Source organism: Nematostella vectensis, chromosome 1 (genome assembly GCF_932526225.1).
Source record: "Nematostella vectensis chromosome 1, jaNemVect1.1, whole genome shotgun sequence".
Taxonomy (NCBI): Eukaryota; Metazoa; Cnidaria; class Anthozoa; order Actiniaria; family Edwardsiidae; genus Nematostella; species Nematostella vectensis.
In genome coordinates, this window is record NC_064034.1 from 12,037,581 (window position 1) to 12,056,417 (window position 18,837).

The following is an 18,837-nucleotide window of genomic DNA, read 5'->3' on the forward strand; positions in this document are numbered from 1 at the left end:
TGAAAACAACCGTGCTTTCGATGGGTTTCGATATCATAGAAATTCCCCCCGTTGTCGGTCTCTTTTGTATCTTTTTTTATGTCAGGTTATTTCTTCTTTGAATTCCACTTTTTTTTTAATCAATAACATACGCTGTTGCCCTAGGAAAGGATACACAGAGAATTACGAGCTTGTCAATAAGGGTACCGCGAACACAGCCTAACGGCCCGTTTACTGTGTGGGAAGGCTCCCCCCTGTTCAAGTCAGTCCGCAACAAGGTCCTTCTTACGGTCAAGAACTCCAAGCGGGCTTTCTACAACAACAAAGTGAAAAAAAAGAGACATGTGTCGGGAGGTGGTGGAAAGAGATCAAGTCCCTTGCGGGCGTGTCCGAAAAAGAGAGTCGATGGTACTCGCAATTACTTGATGCTGACAATGTTACCACTGTCGCACAGCTATGTGAGAATATAAACGACTTCTTTATTGGTCTAACTGCGGGCTTCTGTCCACTCTCCCCCTCTGACGTGTCCGATGTTTACGTTGATTGTCAGTAAATACCACCCGAGCTTTATGTGACTGATCGCGAAGCTTATGTTGCACTGCGGAGCACCAAAATCAAGAAAGCCCCAGGCCCCGACGGCATTCCAAACATAGTGTTGAAAGTGTTTGCGTTTGAACTCGCACCGCTGGTTGCGCACATGTATAATATCTCCTTGAGACAAGGTATACTCCCTCCATCCATGAAGCGCGCGGTGATGACCCCCCTGCCAAAGCAGATGCCGCCCAAAAGGGTTGATGAGGATATCCGGCCGATCTCGCTGACTAACCAGATCGCAAAAGTCATGGAAGGATTTACGCTTGCAAGGTCACTCCCAAGGGTATACGAGGAACCCGATTGCAAACAGTTTTCTGCTGCAGGGAAATCAACCCAACACGCAATCGCCTATATTATTCACCTAGCCCTAGAGGCTTTGGACAATGGTAGTTGTAGTATAAGCCTCTTTTTTGCGGATTTTAAAAAAGGTTTCGACCTTATTGACCATCACGTTCTTCATCGCAAACTGAGTAATTTTAATTTACACCCATGTCTTGTTAGGTGGATTGCTGCTTTCCTCCAAGACCGTTCGCAATCAGTTCGCATAGGCTCTGCTTCATCGGTTGTTCGCTACCTTAATGGAGGAATTCCCCAGGGTACAAAATTAGGGCCTGTTCTCTTTTCTATCATGGTGAATGCCCTTGTTTCTAAGTGGGCAACGCGTGCCAAATATGTAGATGACTTGACAGTCCTGGAGATAATCCCAAGGAACTCGCCATCTTACATGAAATATATTGTGAATGACATTCAGGATTTCGCTTTCAGTAACAACATGAAATTAAACCCGGCCAAGTGTAAGTCGATGTCGATTGACTTCCTTGATTACAATAGTTGTACGTATCTCCCCATTACCACCGGTGGTATCCTCATTGAACGTGTCAAATCATTGAAACTACTCGGTGTCTATCTTTCTGACAGGACCTGTCATGGGGGGTCCACTGCGACTATATAATCAAGAAAGCCAACCGACGATTACATGCTTTAAGAACACTTAAGAAATGTGGTGTACCCGTAGAAGATATGGCAACTGTATACTGCTCACTAATTCGACATATCACTGAATATGCCTCAGTCATTTTTTCATATATTCCGTGTTACCTCTCTGAAGCACTGGAAAAGATCCAGAGGAGAGCACTTAAGATAATTATACCTGGTTGCCAATACCAGGATGCTCTGCGGCTGTCTGGCCTCCAGACACTAGAGGACCGTAGGCATCTTGCATGTGAGGCCTTCATGAAAAACTTGAATCGCCAGAATCCGCTTTAACATATAGCAGATAGTAGAAGATCGAGAAAGACTAACTATTACTCGTTAAGACTCCAGCAGACGCATAGATTTAAGAAATGTCACACTAAACATTTTTCTGGACTTTGTCACTGTTAAATATTTGAATTGTTTGAATTAGTAAATGTTGCACTTAGCCTGTAATTCAGCTCTCACGCTGCTAAAGGTTAAATAAACATACCTACCTACCTACTCGTGCATCTTTCATGTAAATTTTGTCACGTCGCGATTGGGCTTCCTGTGGTATATCAGGCGCGGTTACCATGTCCGTTTTTATATGATTGCTGATGAGCGAACAATTGTATCTGCAAAAGACGATCAAAAGTCTATGAAATTTACCGCTTCTCTGACAAGGATGGTCCATCTCGTGGCTATAGGACTACCCGTATTCATTATATGGCTAGCTAAACCTGGATCAAGTAAGTATAATTGTATTTTTATTTGTCCGATCTCGTCTTCTAAAGATCCGATTCCATTCTATGAACGTCTTCTTGCTACTCGATTGAAGTGTTTATACAATGATAGAATAAACATCGTTTGATACACACAAAAACTGTTCAACACTTTATCTGTTGATTCTTTTTAAGCTGTTTTTCTACCATTCCAGGTCTGTTTTCATGGCATCCGATCCTGATGACATTTGCTGTAAGTAAACAGTACACCAAAAGGCCCTTTCAAGGCATTTCTTCTGTATTTTAGATAATGTCTCATACATTTACTGTATTTTTTGCTGCTAGGAGGGGGGAACAGGCCCCCCTGGCTACGCCCCTGATCAGGGCCTTAGCAATCTCACCAACCAAAATCGAAATTTTACCAAGGATATACACCTATTTTAATAAAGGTTGTCAGCGTAAACGGCAAATCCCAAATAGAAGTTTTACAACCAAAAGGTGTTTATGAGTAGTAATTATTTGTAAAAATAAAGGTGTAAATAAACTCAACTCAATTCTATTGAATGGATAGTTGTATGTTTTATTTATATTTTTCTGAACGTGAAATGATTATTTTGGGATCCGTGAGTTCTTTTTGGTTTTAGAACTGACATTTGTCAATCACCATTTGCACTGATGTTTTTTTTATGAGTGTATGTAAAAGACTGACATTTGCCCTTAGCAACCTAATGAAATTTTCTATCAGGAGTAGAGGAGAAGGGGAACTTGGGGATGCCGGCGGGGTACCCACCCCCTAGAGTAATATAACATCATTTAAGTCATATATCATCCTTGAGCCAATTAGTTTTTATCAGCTGTTCTTTTTAGAGACAAGTGGCTGCCAGCACCCACTTGTATACCCCTAAAACATTACATTGTAAAACGACATTGGGCGCAATAGAATAAATGTGTTACCCACAGGGTTAATTCTAAATCCCATTACACAAAATTTTACTTACAATACTTCTTACAATACATCTTTTCCTACAGTTCAGCTTTCTAATGGTGGAGGCCATCTTAATGTTCTCACCACATAGCTCCCTTATGCCTACGCTACCACGAGCAACCAAGGCATTCTGGCACTGGGTACTGCAAACCACAGCTATTATTCTTGCACTCATCGGATTCATTGTCATATTTGTCAACAAGAACCTGCATGGTAAAAGTCACTTTGTTTCCTGGCATGGTACCTTTGGCCTTGTGGTTATCATTCTTATTCTAGTACAGGCATTTCAGGGAGTTAGTGTTCTATACCCCAAGTTTAATCTACTTAGCAAAAAGCTGAGTGAGAGAAAGGTATTGCATGCATTGCTTGGCACGCTGGTTTTTGCCCTGGGAAGTGCTACCATTGTCCTTGGGTTCTTCTCAAATTGGTTTGTCAAGAATTCTAATGAGGCTACATGGTGGGGCAGTGTGTTGTCTATCCTAGCTATGACAGGGGTGATAATGGGGCAAGTTGTAAAGGAGTTTGAAGCAAGAAAGAAATCTGTGAAAGAAACAGTCAAAGAACAAAAGTAGCCCAGAGGAAAACATATTTATTGAGACAGGTGGATATCCCAGCTTTAGACCAATCACAACCAAAACAATCAGTAAATTGCCTTCCTAGCTACCTTTACTGGAAATATACTAAAAAAACACAAAGACGGCAATTAAATAAAGTTTTAATTGTTTCTGGGCTTTGGGTTTTTGTTGAATGTGTTTTTTGTATAATATGTATCTGTGTTTTTCAAAATCCCATGCATCAAAATTTAATTGTTGAAGTGTAATAGTCAAGCCAGAACAAAAGATAACAAAGACATTACTGCAGTGTATTAGTACTAAATAAACTAAATAGTATTTCACAGGTTTTTGAAAACCACTCTAAGCACTGTACTTTTTTCATGCCATATATAACTAAAAAACAAGTATTTTTTGTGGTTCTATACAGATTTTATTGGAAAGGGTAAATGCATATATTGACTTGCAACAAATATTATTGGTGATTTCAGTATACCACAACTGAGCAAGGCTAAACTAGCAATGTTGGGTGCTTGAAGGCACTGTTTGTGCAGAGCTTTACAAACATTGGTAGAGAATAGGGATGGATAGGTTTAGAAACAAAATTGCCATAAAAGATTCAATGATTTAGTGCATTTTACACTTTAATTATTTGAAAGCATGTTGTCATTATATACCACTCCATGGTAGTAAAACCATAGAAAATGGCATTCTATAAAACAAGAATTTAAGTTACATCGGGTAAAACACTTTCAGACTGGATTTGCAGAACTCTCATCACTCTATTTGAAGAGGTCATACAAATGTCACTTTTTGCATTTGCTTTGTGAGCCATTCGTGACATAAGGCTAAGGTGGCCTATATTTATCAATGTACATTTACAGCCTAGTAGGAGAAAGTCTCTGGACAGAGTAATAAAGAATCTTTATTGATGTACATAACAGTAATGCATCCAGGGAAGGTGAGATAGACCCTTACTGTGGGGGTGAATGCTAACCCTATCCCATCTCTGTTGGGCATAGTAAAGGGAAAACTAGGCACATAACTACTACACATATTCTACAGGCTGGTCATCTAGTAGTCTTCCCCTCGGCTGATGACCTCCTTTACTGTTGGCCGTAGCAGTATAGTGTGCTCATACTGTGCAGTATAGCACCCCTTGATATCGCACAGTGGTGGGTATGCATCAACTATGCCAGAGTCACACAGGTTCTTTAGAGCCAGTAGATATTTAGTCTAAAGAACAAACAGGTAATGTAAATGAGCTGAGCTGGTTATAACCCTTGCTAAACACATCAATTTTGATAGAAGAAGTCCATTTTTTTTTTTTTTTGAGAAATGGCAGGTAAATTGGCCTGTATTTATCAAAGAATCACATTTTTCAAAGCATATACAAGATAGAAATGTTATGGAGAAACCTCTCTAGACCAGGTCAATCAAACAATCCAGTAAATAACAAATTTATTTATTCAACAACACAAGATTAACCCAACTTACATTAATACAAAATTAAATACAAAACTGTATTATGTTCTTATGAAAAATAAATATGATAAATAGCTTGTCATTATTTTAATATAAATACAAAGCTGAAATAACAAGCTACGGCATTGCATGGTCATAATAAAATACACAACTCAGAAAAGCATCATCTCATTTGTACAAGAAAATTCAGCAAGGGGGAAAATATGCACATAAGAAATTATTTTTCTCCAACCAAACTTTCACTCATGGATTACAGATGGAAGGAGCAATACTCTTGCCCCAGTGCAAGGTGTAAGGTACAGCTGTGCTTTAGGTGTATTAATTTAAATCTTTGACATAGCAACAATATAAGATCTGTTAAAAATGTCACCTTAAATGGTGAAAACCAAACTATTGTTGTAAAAAAAAAACAGTAAAGTTATGTTGGGAGGGAGGAATCCTCAAAGGGTGAAGGATTCTCCTTCATTTTCCGTAAAAAGGAATCCATTGACTTGCGACAGTGTGTCCAAAATCTAGGCATGTCCGCAGGAGGGACAGAGTAAAACCTGTAAATAAGAAACTTTATCTGCTTCACTCTCTCAGGATCTAGGGGCTTTTTTCCTCGTGCCCCTCTTACATTTCGACCACACATTTCGGATCTCTTAAAAAGGTGTCTCATTAGTCGCACAGAGAAATTGGCCATGGAATTCGCTTGTCTGAAGATCGTTTGGTATGTTTCCTCCTCAGCTGGTGTTATTGATTGAGTGGACTGCTGATGATGCGGGGTAGCCGCAGGTGCCTGCTCGGATGTAGGACACTGTTTGAGTGGAGTGGTGATGCATTGTTCATCAGGTACTTGAGAAGCACCTTCCTCCTCTTCTGACCCATCCCACTCTTTAACTGTTTCTCCCTCTGGGTCCTTTGATGGCTCTGTCTTATCTGGAGTTGGTACTACATCTAAGTCTTTGCCATTCACAGCAATGGTACTTGGAACTTCAGGTAATTGGCTAAATAGAGGGGGTGCATTATTAAGAGCAGCTGAGTGAAGAGCGGCTGCCTCTGCTGCTACCTTTCTGCTTTTAAGTGTGGTAACTGCACGTGGTACTTCAGGCAACCTGCTTGATGGTGCAGATGTGTTAGTAACAGCAGCTGAGTGAAATGTGTCAGTCTCTACTACTGTCTGTTGAATTTTAGGTGTGGTAATTAACTGAGAGCAACTATACTGTGAAGCCTCCGTGAAGGATTTGTCAATGCCAACTTTGTTCATCAAGATATCAATCTTGTACTCCAATCTTCCAAGAATAGGAAGGATCTGTTGAAGGATTCCTGCATCAGAGCGAGGGAGGCTTTGTAGGGAATGGAACATGGAAGACTGAAGTGCTGGCAAGAAGCTTGGAAGTGGTTTGTTGGGTACAGTTGGACAATGTTGTGTGCTGGCATTGAGAACAGGGGAGACAGGTGTGTCTGAGGGTGATGAGGGTGATTCAGGAGTATCGACAACCTGTACAAAATAACAAAAGTTATTGGTAATTTGCTTGGAACATTTTAAGAACTATTTGTAAGTCTGTTGTCTTACACGTTGACTTTTTGGTGCCTTGCGCTTTGGTGAAATGGGCTCCTGTAAGAAATATTACATATTACATAATTATGAAACTAATGATAAGGTACTGTGATTTTAATTGATCCAGCCCATTATTATCAGACATACCATGACATTAGTCTCTTTTAAATGGTGTGTGAAAAATTACCGGCCCCTGATTAAATTATCATACCCTTACCCTCCCCCTGCTAAAACTTTTAGCAGCAGGTTAGCTTGAACTGTACCTGCATCTTTGATCGTCCCCTCCGTTTCTTGCCAATTCTGTGACTTACAATTTTCATTTTCAGAGGAGGCTAAAGTTGAAATTAAAAGAAGACAGGGTTAAAAGACATTCTCAACTGACTTTAGGTAGTAAACTGCCTTGGTTGCCTAGCAGAAGCAAGCTTAAAAAATGCAAACAAGAATTTGTCATCTATAAAAAAAATTGAATATTTTTTATGGGCATTTGTGTGCTTGAAAATTACATGAACTGCCAATATGCACCATTCTTAAATTTTCACTTTTGGTATTAGCAAAATGCTATCATCGTTTGTATTAGTTAAGTGACTATTGTATAAAATCTTACTTTAACACACTTTTACAGCCATCAATATATCATACTACCCATAACAACTATATACTACCTAACCTTGTTTATACCTAAGAAAATAACTTATGATACTACCATCACTACTTAAAGAAGACGTAAAATCGATGCATTTCGACTAAGCTTAAACTTACATTTTCCTCTGCTTCCTCCGGATTGTCTCCAGTAAACACTATGGCGTCGTGATTTGTGAATAAATGTGCATTTCCTGGGTCTTGTAAAAACTCAATTTCACGTTCACGAAGAGATGGGAGATCATCTGAAGCAAAAACCACAACGTGTGTCTGAGGGATTAATAAGGCCGACATGAATCGCAAAACAACTTCGAACAATGGCGAAAAGCATGACCGGTAAACGGGCTAAATCCCCGAGAAAAATTAACAACTGCTACAAAAAACGGCGAATTCCAATAAAAGATATCTCTACGGACTTAACAATTTTAGATGTTGATTAAAAAAAGTGGATGACAGCAAAAAACTACCAACCTGCGACTGCGATCACTTCGGCCGAGACTTTGGCGGTACCGTAAACAAGCTCAACCTTGCTACCCTTCGTGGTCTTGTCTCCCGATAAAACACTCACTATTTTCTTCAATGGTACAATGCTAACGGTCTGGTCGCTTTCAAAATAGAACAGTCCGTGTACTGGGAGCTTCTTTCGCATTTTCAGGTGTATTCGTAGTCGCGGTTTTCGCTGCGTTCGGTTCGGTCGATCTTTCCTCGAGTCGAAGTCGCTGGAGCGTGGACGAAACCGACGGACCAATCAGAGCCGCGAAACCCCGAGACTGGATACAACTGTGTACAACCGTGCTACAGTGCTAGCGGGCCCTAGCGTTGCTTGAGCAACAAGGTGACTCGAAATAAAAATGCTTACAAAAAAAACCTCGGGAATGATACTGAAGACCTGGGCAATATGGCTATCGCGGGCATCCAAAAAAACGTTTGTGTTAACAAAATAGAAACAACATAAAAATTCCATACAGTATGTCAGCTTAGCAGCCGCTCTTAGTGTCACGCACGCCTTCGCCACAAATTTGCTAAACAGATTACACACTATAGCAGAAAATGTTTTTCTTTATTAGTCCTGATGCGTTCTAAAATGCAGAATCAAATAGTGCTCATAGTAACAGCCTTATTATTGATATTGAACATTAGTGTATTCTTTTCCTAATAATTCATTGGAAATTATATTCTTATACACATTTTTAAGAACATCGTTTAAGAACAGATTCAGGCTTAAAATCCCAAAAATAAGAACGGCCCAGCCTCGACAGATAATTAGACGTTTTTATTAAAAAAAAAGTAGTGTAACTTTCAAGAGAAAAAAAATTATTGCCTTTAACAGCTAATAATGAGGGACCTACTTTATTGTTTTTCTTTTCTTTATACTTTAAGAAAAGAAAATATTCTTGCCTATACAACAGCTGAAAATAAGGCGACTTCCGAGATTTGCTTAACCGATTCTTTCGTATTGCGGGAACCAACAAAGGGCCACCGTGATAAGAAAGGCAAGCATATAGGCACTTGAAAAATATCGCACGAGCAAACGAACACTGCCTAAAGTTGCATGAAAATCCACACATTATTCTTATATGCTGGGCTACGCCCAAAGTATGGTTACGTGCTCGTCGTATCTTTAAGGCCTAATGTATCTTTTGTTCACTTGGGGGTCATTTCTATTTTTAGATATGCAATGCTCGCAAAGTTTTTCATAAAAATGGTGTTTAGCAAGGGTTTCACAAATAAAATACCAAAACCAGCAACAAAGTGATATACAGGGAGAAGGGATATAAAGCGAAGTATACACACATTAGTGAAGAGCATACTGTTTTGGATTTGATTCCTGTGGAGGTGTCCAGGAGTATAGTTACATGACTAAGAAAGAACTCTATTTATTGTTCAACATCAATGTGAGATATTTATCGGTACGAGACCACACGAGAGACTCACCTGACCCAAGCGATCCAACCAGCGCCTACAGAAGGCGAGAGTACCGAAATTTTCATTGATTACATTCAACAACTGTTTGGCTCGCGGTACCCTGTAATTAACGGGTAAACATCTAATGAGGTGACAAACGAGATAAACAACTAACACTTCCTACAACGTGTTTTCAGACAGGCTAGATGGATGTTTGTGCATTTGCAAATGAGCATCATACTCTGGGCCCTTTGTGTTACATACAGAAAGGATAAGACATGAACAACACAGAAACGATGGGCGAGACAAATCAAGGAGGGGGGGTAGGGTGAGCAAGGTGAGACTGTCTCTTAACACCTCCTACCATAGTCATTTTTTCCCTATATCTTGTTTTCTCAGTGCTCTTGTTCTCATGGCTATACGCCCTGTGCTCCCAAGGATGAATTAGCGCGTGCTATTTTGAAGAGAGTAATTTGAAACGTGAAAATTTAAAGGAAAATGTAAACCCATTCACACATTCGTTTTACTCATCTGGCCTATACCGGCCAAACTGGTCTTGAGGTGAAACCTCAAGCCATTACAGTATAGCATGAGAGTGTAACAAGAATGTTTATGATATTATACATTCATAATGCTTATTACCGAAGAGGGATGTGGCCGGCCTCATAATTCTTCATATAATGGGAACATTCCATGTCGTCATGTACCACGCCTTTCCCAGTGCTTCCAAATGTCTCAATGGCAAAAAATTCCCCTTCCTGCAACCAGCAATGGTTAACCAGTTACTTTCAGCCAGAACAAGCTTTTGCCATACACAATCACTGCAGTTCGTGAGAACTTACCTCCATTTTTGTAGCTTCCCCGCCTTTCACAATTGGCACAGTCTTGCCAGCATGGATACGGTATGTGCCGATTGAATGTCCATTTAGGTTTCTGATGGGCTTGACTAAGACAGAATTATTGGAAGTTGAGCAGGTGGAAACCCGCACCCCATTTGACCTCCAAAAAGAGGGTGTTTCCTTTTTGAAGGTTTGTAAAAAATTATATGTTCCCCACCTGCTTTGGCAAATCTAGCCATGTGCCTGTTTTTTTTTTTATAATAAAGAACACTGTCCGACAGTGGGAAAGAGCAGGGGGAACAGAATTCCCGACGTGTCAACTGAAAACTCCCCATTTAGCGGGCTGGGGACTGTTTGTGCAACACAGGGTAGTAGCTCAGATTACAAGACATAACTTGACCAGGCTTTCTAATATAACACAGAGAGTGCATTGCAAAACGGGGGAAAGCACATTGCAGCCAGAATAGAGGGAATTTTGTGGTTTATTCAGAATTGAGGAGAGCAAACTGTTCCTACTGCCCTTGAAAGTATAGTTTCACTTACACAACAATGCTAGTAAAGTACATGCTCTGTTTGTTAGAAAAGTGTTTGTGATTAAAGTACCCATGCCATATGACAGTATGACATGCCATCCCCCCCCCCCCCCCCCCACAAAAGAGTGGCATGCAGACTGAAGGCATAGTTGTTGTAACTGAAATAGATGGATTTACAGTACTGTATGTGTTACCTTTGTAAGTCTTTCCATCTAATTCCACTTCATAAGACTCCATAGTCTCTTGGATAGCCTCTCCAACATCACACAGTCTGGCATCAATACCTGATTCCTGGAGGAAACAACACATAAAACACAAGCATTCTTACATTAGCCATACAAAACATGCTATGACAGCCATGTGTTCTGTCATGTGTTATAGCAGCCATAACTATAACATCTTACAGGCTTTGTGGGGCAAACACATGGAATACGCTCCCTAGGAGTCTGCATAGATTATAGGACATTAAGGCTTTAATAATTCATATGGTAGTTCTATGTTGTTTTGTATGTCTTTACAATGTATTTTTTTCAAAGTAGAGGTCCATTTCGCCTTTGCTGTACACGTCTGCTTAAGTACTGCTTATTAATAAACTATAAACAGCTTATTAATAAACTATAAACAAACAAACAAATAAATAATAAAACAAACAAAAAACATTTTACTTTATTTCCTGTACAATCGTCATACCCTTATTCCAGTGTTAGTTGCATCTTTAACTGCTGCCAGTAAGTTGTCATACTTGGGGTTAAATGCCACAGTAAAGGCACAGTCCACAATTCGACCTGTTATTAACAAAAATTAAAAAGGGATTTTTAGGAATCATGCATTCTTTATTTTCTCTCACAGCTCTATTTTGCAAATGTTACAAAATTGAAATGAACTCACCATTGATGTGTGTCCCAAAGTCAATCTTGCAGACATCATCATAACTAAGTACAGTTTTATCTCCAGCATTAGGAGTGTAGTGAGCTGCACAGTGATTTAGTGAACAGCCCGTGGGAAAAGCAAGTCCTGAAACATACCATACATATAACTAAGTACAGTATTTTCTCAAGCATTAGTTGTAATAATAATAATAATAATAATGCTCGTTTATTTCAACCGTTTGCAGTTCTTTTACAACTGAATTACCGGTGGGGTCAGCTAACTACAAAATACATTACACCATACATAATTCATAATAACATTAAATCCCCAGCATATTGCGCTGAGACGAATTTGGAAAAACGGTCCGTTCGACCCGGAACCACACTATGTGCGCGCTTAGATCTTAGGGAGTATGACGAATTGGAGGATATAAGTCTGCTTGACACTAGGGGGTATAAGACGCTCCCCTGTTTGATATTGCTTATGAATTTTTTGCACACATTGTGACGCCGCGCCTCTAAAGAAGACAAGCATGCGCGTTCGAGGGCGTCCTCGTAGCTAAGGCCACTACCGAAAATTATTCCTAGAGATCTTTTTTGAATTCTTTCTAAGGCAGCACATAGGTATTGCGGAAGGTTGGAAAAGACAACGCAGGCATACTCTAAGATGGACCTTATAAGAGAACAGTATACAGACACTAAATCCCTTTCTGGGACACCACATGATTTTAGTTTTCTGAGTGCATAGAGACGACGGTTTGACTTTTTGATCACATAGTCACAGTGCGATGACCAACTAAGGTCCGAAGAGATATACACACCGAGAAGCTTGAAACTGGTGACTGACTCAATAACGGAAACGGGTTGATGGGTTGGTGGGTTGACATGTTTTTTTCAAATGTAAAAACCTGAAAATACTAAACAATGTGTCGTTCCAGAAAATATCCTTCCCCCCCCCCCCCCCCCTTCCATTTGGATTGGGGATTGAAAATTCTCTGGGGGTGGGGGTTCAAATGCCCAGGAATTTCTAGAGGGGAGGGGGGTAAAATGGCCTTTTTCCTTAACAGTCACTGTATTTATTATTTTCCAGGGGGTTGGAAATTCCAGAGGGGTTGGGGGGCCATACCTCTGACCCCCTCAATGGGGGGGGGGGGTATGGATATTTTCTGGAACTACACAATTCCACTAATTTGTATGAAAAAGGAACATGTTATTAGAAAAAGTATATGTACCTTTGAGCTAGGTAAAAACATGATATAGAGGCTAGATATACATATCTACCTTGCAGCAGTATTTTTAACTCCCAGAAAGACTTGACCCTCAGATCTTCCCCTTACTTTCAATAAACTTTTATAATCTCGGGCAGTTTTACAATTAAATTAAATGCTGGACAAATATAAAATAATGGCATTCAAAAATACAGTTCTATGCCATAAAGCCTTCAAACACAAAAAAAAGGAAGAGAAATTTTCAAATAAGTACAGTATTTTCTGCTGCTATACACAAAATATACCTGCATTTAATTTATCAGCTTTGATGAGCTTTCTTCCAGCTTCCTCCAGTCTTTCACTTCAATTGAACAGAAATTGTTGATTAGAAATAAAGTACATATAGTACTTTGCTTCCAAGTTGCACTGTTACACAGTTACACAGTTTTTATTCTGATGGGATAAGAACTTTATAAATAACTTACAATTTATTTGTATACCATATTTACCCATGCATAATACACAATTATGTATAATACGCAAACTGATTTTTGAGAAAAGTAACTGTATTTGAAAACATTGTGAAAAAGTAGTATCATGTCTCTCCCAAGTTCTTCATGGTGTGCCCTCCAGCGTTTTATTTTTTTAATTGATTTAGATTTGGTATTGTGAAAACGACACCACTCCAACACCTTGACGAACTTATTTGCAGATCAAATTACTCATGAGCATTCTCAGTGGCGTAGCCAGGTTTTTTTTACAGGAGGGGGCCCAAAAGGCCATTTCAAGCCATTTTTTCCTGTCTTTTAGATAATGTCTCATACATTTACTGTATTTTTGGCTGCTAGAAGGGGAACCCGGGCCCCCTGGGCCACCCCCCTGGCTAGGCCCCTGATTCTATTGTTTCTTTTTATAATTATGCAAATGTTTGACCTCTAAAACAAGAAGATTTATGAATAATATGCACCCCAAGGAGGTAATTTTCACGTGAAAAAAGTGTGTATTATACATGAGTAAATAGTGTATGTACAATACTATACTCATGCCAGGTTTAATACTTGCATATATTACTTTAATTACCATATCTCTATCATAGTCATGCCAGGTTTAATATATCCTTGCACATATTTTCGCACTTGTCTGTGCACTTCAGCAGCTTCTCTGATCTCAGCATACAAGTCTGCGTGCATTCGGTCAAGAGCTCTCTTCTCTTCATTGGTCTCTCGCCATAAGTTGCTGTATAGGAATAAGCAAATCAATTACTATAACTCTTCGAGCTGTCAAGACTTATTGTCAAAGACTTACTCATCCTTATAATGGCAAATCTCTCCCTCTGGAAAATTCTTGTTTGGAAATAACTCAGATATTGGTATTGTTGGTGGATCTGTCTGGATTTTGGGGGCACCATTCTGAGCTATAAATAAAACAAGATATCTACCATTACTGAGTTATATCGAACCTAGTTAATAAAATGCATTTAGAGTGAGATACTCAGAAATAAGGCCATGCTAAATTTCAACAAATTGAAGTCTTGCATAAAATAATGAAAATTTGAAATAAATCTGTTAGTTAGCTAATAAAAATTGTTGGAAATGCAGCAAATTTTATCAAGTGTTGGACGAGTGCAGGAATACTGTAACCCCCATGGAAGGATCACTATGAGATGTCTTCAGATGAAATTTGATTGGTTATTGTTGTGCATGGCACAATTTCACTGAAAGAGTCTCATTCTGACACTCATTATTTGCCAAAAGAATTTGACATATCCATCTATGATTGGATGCAAATCTCACTGAAAAGGACTCAGCTCCTAGCCCGGGTATCAGGCGATTTTATTTTTTAAAAGACGGAGAGGAAAAAAAAGACGTGACACCTGCCGCCCCTTTCCAGGCCGCTGTCAAAATACATCGGCTGCCAATATGACTCACATGGTATAGCACAATTAAATGCCCAAATCAAATTATAAATAGTATTTATGTGAAGCAAAATTATAGTGGTGTTATATGCAAGGGTAGAAATTATAGTAACCACGAGCCAAGGTGATTATTTGATAAGCTCACTTGATCAACTTGCGGAAAGTACACCACAAGCAATCCCAATGATTATTCGCTCTCAGAGACATATATTTGGCGCCTGGTCTATCTATTAATTTGATAACTACTACTAATGATATCTTTTTTTATTAGCATTGTTTTCTAGCCAATCCAAGTGGTCCTAAAATATGGGACCCGTAGGGGCTGCTCAGATTTGAACTACATTCCTTTTCCATTGTCTGACATCAAGATGATGTCAAACAGCTAATCCAATCAAACGCCTCCCCATTGTACAATTGAGCCAATAAAAACACCATTGAACTGTCATTTTGTTTTAGCGCGAAATCATACTCAGCTGAAAAAACTTCAGCTGAGAATCGACAAATTCAAAACAAATGTGCACCAGAGTTCCCAAATAATGGGTAGCAATGAGTATCACTCCAAAGAAGATCCAAAACATCGAAAACCATTGTTTTATTTGTTGTAAAGAGATATAATAGGGAAGTCCAAAATCTATATATTCCGAAAATCTTCCCTTGACCTGGGCAAAATAATCCAACTGTGTCTCGAAGTTGACTTTGAAAGTTTAGAGAATCGAAAGGACTTGTTTGTTTGTAAACCATGCTATCCTACTCGGCAAAGTTTCAAAGAGCAAGTGATAATTTACAGTTTGTACAAAAAAAAAAATAAAAGTGTATTCAAAAGAGAAAAACAGAGAATCAAGCGTCTGCTTAGCACTGCAGGCGTTGGGAAAACACCAAAAGCTTTGAAAGTGTTGCAATTTCCCGTCGCAACGCCATGTACTACTTTGCGCTTCTTTCTCCAATGATGACTTTGAGAATGATTTAGGATGCTGGACCCAACAAGACTTGAAAGGTTCCAGTCCCTCAAAAGGGTTTGTTTTGCCCAATTTCCTTGAATCTTGTCAACAAGTGCAACAGTTTGGTCTTGTGTTTCGAGCATTCCCACATCTCACAGGGATTACTAGCACTAAACAAACAAGTGTCTGTTTTCACGCTTCTTCTTTTAATGATAATACACGGATCGTGATTGGTTTGCTTGCCATGGCGCCAACAGTTATCGAAATATGGTACCCAAAATTTGATTGGCTAAAAGCAGGAAAGGAGTGTAGTTCAAATCTGAGCAGCCCCTACGGGCAGGGACCGTTGTGTGACTTCGACCCCTGGGAGCTGCGAAGGAGACTATTGACTGTGTAGTTAAAGAGTGTAAAATGGCAGTTGATTGATTTATGAATAAGATCATTTGCTTTAATAAAGCCTACAATGAAGAGGCTTGGTAATGTGATGCTAGTAATGTGTAGTCTGGTTATAGGTCATTATATTTTTGGCTAAAAATATGTTTATTGTTTATGCCAAGATTGTTACTTTGGGGGTTGAGATGGAGAGTTACTGTATTAGGAAATCCTACAGACCTTGTCCATCACCACCTTCTCCATTACCAGCCTTCTTTTTCTTTTTCTTCTTCTTTTTCTTAGTTGCTGTTGATCCCTCCACTTCCTCTCCCTCATCGTCTGCTAACAGCATTGAAGAGAAATGAGAAAACTGATCAATAGGAAAATAAGAGTTTTCAACAGATTCAAAGAAAACCAACTTATTTGGGCTATGCAACAAAAGCCGTACATACAACGTACAGTACAGTTTTTACCAGCAAACATTCTACAGAACTCAATATAATAAGTACAGCTGAACTTGCAATTTCCTGTTTTCTTATATTTCCTAAAAGAACACCTTATGTTGCAATTAGTCCTGTTTATGTGAGTTCTATTGTCTTCACTAAAAGTAGATTGGTCAGCCTGGTCAGTGGATCGCTGAGAATGAATCTGAGTGAAGACTTACCTTCCTTTTCTTGCTCGTCTCCTTCTGCTTTCTCGGCATCCTTTCCCTCTCCATTCATGACGAGTAGATTATTTGGATCTGCATTCTCTTCCCCATCCCCACCTGATCAATAGGAAGTAAAATATAAGATTGGTACTAACTAATCACGCCTACCACCAGAATCAGATGTGTACCCAGGAGCACGGAGTAATTAATCGATGAAAATTGATCATCAGTTTGCCAAACGATAAATCTATATCAGTTGATCAAATCAGCAGATTAATATCTATTGATATTGGTAATCGATAGCCATACCAAGATATTCCTTAATTCCATCTCGTATTTCATTGATTATTATCGGCTGTCATCGATTGACTACCCTGGCTTTGACATTATTTCAAAACATTCTCTGGGGCCAACGGGTTGATAATGTGAGTTCGTGTATCCAAAAATATGTTTAATGAATGACTGTCGTTGCGTTATTGATAGTCATAGTGGAGCCATGGCTTCTTTCAGTTTAACATAACACAACAGAGATCATAGCAGGCCGCTCGACGTCTTGCCAAGCAAGCTCGGCTTGAATAACGCGACTGTTAAATCTGACTCTTGTGTGCAGGCTAGACAAAATATAAATGCCATTCATTCTTTATTCAAGGATACACAAAGGTGGGCCAGTGGGCCAGTGAGCGATTGATATTGATGGAACATTCATAGTAATTAAACCATTTTTAATGAGCTATTTTTAAAGGATTATTAACTATGTTGCTGTTTTAAAAAAGGTATCATTGAGGGCCTTTAACAATTAATGTATACTAAATAAATAACACATTTGTACTCTTTTATGTTATTTGTGATCATTTAGGTCATATTTAATGAAAATCAATGAGAAACAATATTATATATAAAGAATTGATAATGGATGAAAGATCGCAAATTTGCTGGACATCAATTAACCATCGATTTCCAATATTAATCGATTGATTAGCATCGATTGAATTCGATTGATATTGATTTTTATTGATTTTTGGTTTTGTCAATTAATTACGCCGGGCCAGGAGGTGTTAACAAATTACATCGAAGATGGATAAAAAATGATTTATCCATTCAGAGCCACAATTCTGACACTTTTTAGTGCAGTGAAAGAGTTTCTCTAGCAAAACTTTTGAGGTGTGGCTTGATGAGATCTTTTACCATTTCTTGTTATCGAATGATTCTAGAGATCTTACAGAGCAAGACTTAAAATATATAAATAAATTGAATGTGCAACAAATTTTGTTTATTTAGTTGCCTAAATAAACAGAAAAAATATGGTCTTTTAAAGCCATGTGGATGTTTCTAGGTATATTTATTTGCTCATTTATATTATACCCATGAAACACCAAGGGCTCATATAGCAAATGGACTTGGAACATAACTTTAACTGTAAGTTTGTGACTATGGTGTTTACTTGAAATTTATACCGATTAATACCATTATACTTAATTATTTCAGTATCTCCCTATAGATGCAGTTAACAGTAAGTAATAGATATTTCATATTCGCAATGTAGTAAAATAGTGAACGCTACGTAATTGGCGCTTCAAAATCGACCATTTTGAGTCTGTTAAAATATCACGTGTTTCCAAAGCACTTTACGGGAGAACAAGAGGTTGTACGTGACCCTAGAAAAATTATAGATGGGTGTCGGTTACGTGCCCTTAATAACTCCATGCTAATACTTGAGAGGTGCTAATAATTGAGAGATGGATCAATTTTGTCATTAAACGTTTAGTTTACGTTTTACTAAAGAAAAACAACAATCAGAAGCACGTTTCTCGAGTAAAGCTTAAAACTTCAAAATGGCGAGCGGGTTATGTCAGAATCTCACCTTTCTTCTTCTTCTTTTTCTTCTTCTTTTTCTTGGTGGCAGTATTCTCTACGACCTCATCATTTTCGTCAATCTCCTCGTCTTGTTTTTCCTCTGCTAAACATGCTTCTTTCGATTCTGTGAGCACGGCCGCCATCTTAATTTACGCAAGTAAAGTAGTCACCAGGCCCTCGCTGAGCAACACCAGACCGCCTAGCAGCTGGGAAGACAGGGATTAGACCCCCCTTCATATTCAGGGCCCTGGAAAAGCACCAATAAATATAAAAGCACGTGATCATGAAGCATCCAGCATGCCATTT

At 38.8% G+C, this 18,837-nt stretch overlaps 3 protein-coding genes across 5 annotated transcripts; 1 reads left to right on the forward strand and 2 right to left on the reverse strand.

The window, feature by feature from the left end:
- The first annotated feature begins 2,104 nt into the window (after nt 1-2,104).
- Nucleotides 2,105-4,721, forward strand: LOC5517379 (transmembrane reductase CYB561D2). Its single transcript, XM_032387445.2, has 3 exons — nt 2,105-2,276; nt 2,465-2,502; nt 3,279-4,721. Exons 1-3 carry the CDS (start codon nt 2,135-2,137, stop codon nt 3,804-3,806), a joined length of 708 nt encoding a protein of 235 aa, XP_032243336.2. The 5' UTR covers nt 2,105-2,134; the 3' UTR covers nt 3,807-4,721.
- On the reverse strand, nt 3,933-18,729 carry LOC5517378 (methionine aminopeptidase 2). 2 transcript variants are annotated; one of them, XM_032387441.2, is made up of 13 exons: nt 18,539-18,729; nt 16,693-16,794; nt 16,269-16,367; nt 14,109-14,217; nt 13,884-14,039; nt 13,109-13,164; nt 11,615-11,740; nt 11,417-11,511; nt 10,921-11,017; nt 10,197-10,300; nt 9,997-10,112; nt 9,385-9,475; nt 3,933-5,021 (listed from the first exon to the last, which is right to left on the reverse strand). In XM_032387441.2, the coding sequence occupies exons 1-13, from the start codon at nt 18,672-18,674 to the stop codon at nt 4,860-4,862; spliced, it is 1,449 nt and encodes a 482-aa protein (XP_032243332.2). In that variant the 5' UTR covers nt 18,675-18,729; the 3' UTR covers nt 3,933-4,859. The 2 variants fall into 2 exon arrangements, with proteins under 2 accessions (XP_032243332.2, XP_032243331.2); XM_032387440.2 differs by having other exon boundaries at nt 16,269-16,370.
- On the reverse strand, nt 5,235-9,378 carry LOC116621573. 2 transcript variants are annotated; one of them, XM_032387438.2, is made up of 5 exons: nt 7,921-9,378; nt 7,570-7,694; nt 7,074-7,142; nt 6,826-6,867; nt 5,235-6,750 (listed from the first exon to the last, which is right to left on the reverse strand). In XM_032387438.2, the coding sequence occupies exons 1-5, from the start codon at nt 8,096-8,098 to the stop codon at nt 5,689-5,691; spliced, it is 1,476 nt and encodes a 491-aa protein (XP_032243329.2). In that variant the 5' UTR covers nt 8,099-9,378; the 3' UTR covers nt 5,235-5,688. The 2 variants fall into 2 exon arrangements, with proteins under 2 accessions (XP_032243329.2, XP_032243330.2); XM_032387439.2 differs by lacking the exon at nt 6,826-6,867.
- Nucleotides 18,730-18,837: the final 108 nt, after the last annotated feature.